Source organism: Chanos chanos, chromosome 5 (genome assembly GCF_902362185.1).
Source record: "Chanos chanos chromosome 5, fChaCha1.1, whole genome shotgun sequence".
Lineage (NCBI taxonomy): Eukaryota > Metazoa > Chordata > Actinopteri > Gonorynchiformes > Chanidae > Chanos > Chanos chanos.
Window position 1 is genome coordinate 32,102,057 of NC_044499.1, and position 6,258 is coordinate 32,108,314.

A 6,258-nucleotide genomic window follows, 5' to 3' on the forward strand; every position below is an offset into this window, starting at 1 on the left:
CTCTTTCTCTCTCTCTCCCTCTCTCTCACACACACACATGCATACACACACTCTTGCTTTCTCTCTCCTCCTCTTCTACTACTCCTAAGTAATAGTCTCATCCTTCCCATCTCTGTGAATGTGTGGATGCAGACAGGAGTGGTTCCGTTTGTAATGAGGATTAAAGTGGTTGAAGCTACCCTGTGTGCATTGAGGATTACAGTGCTTGAAACTACCCTGTTTGTATTGAGGATTACAGTGGTTGAAGCTGCCCTGTTTGTATTGAGGATTACAGTGGTTGAAGCTGCTCTGTTTGTATTGAGGATTACAGTGGTTGAAGCTGCCCTGTTTGTATTGAGGATTACAGTGGTTGAAGCTGCCCTGTTTGTATTGAGGATTACAGTGGTTGAAGCTGCCCTGTTTGTATTGAGGATTACAGTGGTTGAAGCTGCTCTGATTGTATTGAGGATTAAAGTGGTTGAAGCTCCCCTGTTTGTATTGAGGATTACAGTGGTTGAAGCTGCCCTGATTGTATTGAGGATTACAGTGGTTGAAGCTGCTCTGATTGTATTGAGGATTACAGTGGTTGAAGCTGCCCTGTTTGTATTGAGGATTACAGTGGTTGAAGCTGTCCTGTTTGTATTGAGGATTACAGTGGTTGAAGCTGCCCTGTTTGTATTGAGTATTACAGTGGTTGAAGCTGCTCTGTTTGTATTGAGGATTACAGTGGTTGAAGCTGCCCTGTTTGTATTGAGGATTACAGTGGTTGAAGCTGTCCAGGAGGAGGCCCTGAGTGGTGCAGGTTCAGGCTCCCGCAAACATCATTAGTCTAACAATGTAGCCGTGGATGCTAAATTACAAATACGCTCTGCTGCTACAAGCATGATAGACACCTCAGGCTGCCCATCCTCCCCCTCCAAAAAAACAACACTCCTTCTCAAGTGTTTGTAATAATTCAGATTTTCAGAACAGTTTTAATACCCCCATCCCCGCCTATCTCCGCACCAGTACGGACACTCTTGCTGGGGTATGTCTCCACCAGTTGAATATTCACATGCAAACTGAAGAATCGGTTTTGACAAAGGAGATTTTTTTTCTATCCTACAGTTGGTTGGTGGATCGTGTTTCATGGATGTTTGATCCGCAGCCTCTCAGCGAATTACCTGTGAATCTACTGTGCCTGCAACAAAATCTATTGGCTTTTAAGTTTTTAAAGCCTAAGTTGCAAAGAGTGTTTAGCAGCCAATAAATGCGCTTCTTTGAAATGTCAGAGAAAAAAAGTAGAGTAGTTTGATGGAACATAAAGGAAAGACCATTACTCTTGTCTCTGACTCTTTCCTTCCTCAGCACTGTGTGTGAGACATGGGTGGTAATGACTGATTATTGTATTATGAGTGACTGTAGGGACGAGGCGTGAGGTGGAGCCAGCCCAAGGTGAAATCTTCTGGAACAGTAGGAACATATGGCAGCTCAGCAGGTAGAGCCCAGATAGCTTCACATCCTTCAGCTGTAATTATGAATTGCTCCTGTTTTTGTCCCATCCACGTCAGAGCAGGCAGATCTTTGTCTCAGATGAAGCTTTCACTGAAAACCGAACCAGAACCTCAAAGCATTTCACCGCTCGAAATTGGACGACAGACTGACAGGGTTTTTCCTTTGGATGTTTTGCTCTTTGCTCAGTCTGAAATTGACATGGTTACCCCTCTAAAACGCTTACTTGGCATTTTTTTTTCTTTTTTTGGAAAGCTGTATAGTTAAACGGAGGAATTTGAAATGAAATATTTTTCTTTTTCCTCACTTGCCACTGCAAACTCTGACTTGTCATAAACCTAACCTGTTCTAACCTTTAAAAGCACATTAAAATTGAATGCTTTAAAGCTGCATTCTACCTGTACCTCATTTTGTCAGAAATGTAAAAAAAAAGCAGCAGGTATTTTTTGACAATCCCTACTTTGAGAAGCAATCTGTCAAAGTTTCAGGACGCTGGTGTGAGATACAGCTGATCGAGACTCTACAGACTCACCTTTTTATGACCCCCCCCAACAACCTTTTTTATTTTATTCTACAAGAGGTGAATTATTCGCTCAGCTACTGGAGTATGTCACATCCACTTTGGGTTGTCACTGCTGGGGACATAAATTACCAGCAAACGGGGCTTGTGGTGTGAGCGCAAACATGTCAACGGCTCTTGTGGTCTTAAGAGACGCTCTCTGTCGCTCTCTAAGTGTTATGTCACCGTGTGTGGTCCCACTCAGTATCACTCCAAGGCTGTGGACAGCAGTCTGCCATTTTACCCCTGCAAAAACCAAACCAAAGAAAAACCCAACACACACTCCGTTATACTGTCAACAGACTCCAGATTTCCCTCTGTATTTACTGACATAAGGAATTCATACTCAGTTTGTACAAACCTCTTTATTTATTTGCTTTACTGTTGAACCAAGATCACTGAGATGCTACATTGTGAGGTGTCTTGTCTGTAATAGACTCTTAGTAAAAACCTGACTGAACTAAAGACTTCATCTTAAGCGTCGAGATGCTTTATTAACCTTCACGATGCTTCGCTCAAGTCTCTGCACCCTGCACGGAGCTTCATTTGATTTGATTGCTTTTATTCGAATGAACAGAACTTTATGTTTAAATGATCTTTGTTCGGGCCATCAGATAATTACTGAAAGACCCCTCCTCACGTCTAGATTGCTGTCAATGGAAAACTTGATGCGGTCGATCCTGTATTAAGGTGTAATTGAAAGTCCATGGGGGCTGTAATGCTGTGGTCACCCCTTGGTCATGTTTAGCATCTGTAGACCTGATTAGCAGTCATTTTAATTTGCTGAGAGATTAGCTGCCTCTGACTCTTTTTTTTGGAGACATCAAACAACATTAAGTGAAATTTAACACTTCCAGTAACGCCATGATATTTTCATGAATATTCTTTTGTTGGTTTTTATGTGTTCTCTTTTATGTCATTTGCTGAAAATATTTCGCAAACATGCAGCTTTCTCGACTGTCTTTTCTGTTTGAATGCTTAGGTAACCTTCAAGTGTTCTGTGTACTCACATAACCAGCTGTCTCTTCTTCTCTCTCTCTCTCTCTCTCTCTCTCTCTGTCTCTCTCTCTTTCACTCTCTCTCTCTCTCTCTCTCTCTCTCTCTCTCCATCTCTCTAAGAGCATGCAGTTGCAAAACTGTCAGACAATTCTGAGCTATTTTCAGAGATTTGAAGTCTCTAGAAGCGTGTCTGCTTCCTGTTTGAAAAGGTGCAAGCGCTCCTCTTTCCAGCGGCTTGTTTTAAAAACTCTGGAATGTTCTCTATTTGGTTGTTATGTCATAAAATAAAGAAACAAATGAATCGACAATTAATGTAATATGTATTTATGCCTCTGGAAGGACTCTTAGTGTGTTAAGCTCAGTTAATTGCGAGTAAATCGTTGCTGTGATTGCAGTGCTTAGTTAAAAAAAACAGGACCCTCAGATCTGTCCATCAAACAGCTGGTTTAAACTTTGTCCTTTTCCTGTTGCTCGATTAGCTCTGTAAGGGAGGCCTGAGTTTGTTAAATGACTTGTACACAAAGAAACTCTGCGAGATGTGTAATTTGTATCTGTTTCACTGAGTCCCAGTGCTAGGGCTCCCCTCTCTCTCTGTCTCTCTCTCTCTCTGTCTCTCTCTCTGTCTCTGTCTCTCTGTCTCTGTCTCTGTCTCTCTCTCTCTCTCTCTGTCTTTGTCTGTCTCTCTCTCTCTCTCTCTCTGCATTCTCAGTCTTCTCTGGATTCATTTTGCCTAATTGATGGGGATGCAGTTCATTTGTCTGCGGTCACAGTTTTTTTTATAGCCATTTGGAACATGACTCTAATGATTTTCATCACGATTAATAAAACTCCATTCACTGAGACGCGGGCAAATAGAATCAACTACACAGGCCGCCGCAGTTAGAGTTACCAGACGGATACATAAATCAATCTGAGAGATGATATGAGTGGTATGAGTGAAATAGGCAACGTACATACGGCCTGTTATTGTATTTAGTGTATGGGCGACTGTCTGGACTCCACACTGGACTTTTGAGAAAAACGTCTTGTTCTGGGGCTGGGTGTTATGCCAGTGCTGTTTTCTAGGCATTTTTAACTACTCCAGATATGCACAAATAGAGTGGAGGTGTTCTGTAATATTTCCCCCTCTAGCTAAATTTGGTCGGCCTCTGAGAGATGGAAGTGAAAAAAATCATTCCAACCTATTTCATCTCCCTGCAGCAGAACACATTTCGATTGTTTTCTCTCCGTTCCTTTAATCATTTCAGACAACAGTCACCTGTCAGAGGTCGTCTTTCTGTGAACTGTTATAGGGTGTAGAATAGTACAGTGTATCGTATAGGTTATCAATTCAGTGTGTGCGTATGCGTAATATCCTATTCTCAAGTCTGATACAGAAATTGCATCTACGTTTTTAAATGGCATTGTGCATGGTCTAAACTGTCATGTCGATTGTAGCTATTATTTTGATTTTTTAAATGGTAACTTTCTTTGTCAGTGCCTGTATTTACTGTTTAGTGAAGCAGTAGTACTAATGACAATAACAGTGCGTGTCTTCATCTCCTCAGGCCTTAATGGACAGTGTTAAGTATGGACCTGTTTGTATGTATGAGTGTGTTCTGTAGAGGAATATCCAAGCCATTAGCCGTTAATGTGTGTGAAACAGTCAGCAGCTTGAGCAGTGTAACAGGGGAAAGCAATGGTAATGTTGTTTAGCATCTGAGATGGCATGTTTTTAATGACTCTGGATTGGTGGGGGAAAAAGATTTGCTTTGGTTCTTTCTCTCTTTCATCTTGCTGAATATGTTTCTCCCTCACCTTGCTTTATCTTTCTCTCTCGCCTTGTTTTTATCTCTTTCCTCTCCTCTCTCTTTCTCTCACCTTGTTCTCTCTGTCTCTGTCCCTCTTTCTGTCTCTCTCTCCTTTTATTTCTTTGTCTTGAGCTGGGGGCAATGACCAGATGCTCAGCCACAGAGGTGTCTCTCTCCCCCCCCCCCCCCCCCCTCTCTCTCTCTCTCTGTCTCTCCCCCTCTCCACTTTAACTTTTTCCTTTTGCTCTCTGAACTGGGGGCAGTGGCCAGATGCTGAGCTGTAAAGAGTACACGCACTCTCTCTGTCTTTATAGCACTCACAGTCAAGAACACTGCTGTTATGTTTTATGACTTGCTCTGTGGACGCTCATTAAGGAACAGTATTTCTAACTTTCTCAGTGGACACTGTCTCCTGTTCTCTGTAGCAGACTCTTCAGCCCCTCCCCCTCATTCTCTGATTGACATGCTATAGAGGCATCTCTCCTCCCTGCTTCTAGTTTTCATGAGCCGCAGTGCAGCTGCAGATGAGGATCTGAAGTTTAATAAAAAATATGATAATTTCACTTTCAGTGCCTCAGGTAAACTTTGTATGTTTCTCTATTTCTCTCATCTTCCTTCTGCCCACCCCTTCCCTGAACCACCACGCAGACACACTCTCTCTCTCTTTCTCATTCTCTTTCTCTCTCACACACGTGCATGCACGCACACACACACACACAGACACACACACTCTCTCACTCAGCTGCATATGGAAATGACATGTCTCCTGACTGTGTGTGTGGCCAGTGGCAGTCAGGCTAAATCTGTGTGATAGTAACATGTGCCGTGGGGCAGAGGGAGGGCCTGATCCACACGTGCCTGTGCTGGGAAATTAGTGCGTGTTTGTCTTTTGTTTTATTTAAGGCTCAGAGATGTGGTAGTATTATATTTCCATTTAGAAAACAAATGATTCCTGAGCCCATTTGCTGGGCTTATTAAAATACAGCAAAATTTACGATTTTTGTTTCAAACTGAGGATAATGTTAGTGTAAGGTGAAAGCGTATGTGTGTGTGTGTGTGTGTGTATGTGTGTGTGTGTGTGTGTTCAGACTGATGTTTTATTCTGTGTTATCAGATTGCAGAGAGATTCTGTTACCGCTGATGACGGATCAGTTGAAATTTCACCTGGAGAATCATGAGGAATTGGAGGGATGTTGTCAGCTCCTCAGTGATGCACTGGAAGTACTGTACAGGAAAGACGTGGTGAGTACACGGCCCTAAACATCAGTCATTCACACGTATTCGATTATTCCTTTTTACAGCCCCCCCCCCCCCCACCTCTCTGCATCATTTCTCTCTGCATCTCTCTCTCTCTCTCTCTCTCTCTCTCCCCCTTCTCTCTCTCTTTGTTTCCCTCTCTCACTCTCTCTTTTTCTCTCACTCTCTCTTTTTCTCTTTATC

The 6,258-nt window shown here is 42.6% G+C and overlaps 1 protein-coding gene across 1 annotated transcript in view; it reads left to right on the forward strand.

Annotated features, from left to right (window-relative positions):
• dock1 (dedicator of cytokinesis 1) overlaps positions 1-6,258 on the forward strand; it is a 207,049-nt gene that overhangs the window by 77,169 nt on the left and 123,622 nt on the right. Inside the window, exon 27 of the mRNA XM_030773766.1 lies at positions 5,933-6,060. Within this exon, the coding sequence (XP_030629626.1) occupies positions 5,933-6,060 (128 nt within the window). The remainder of the gene's footprint in view (positions 1-5,932; positions 6,061-6,258) is intronic.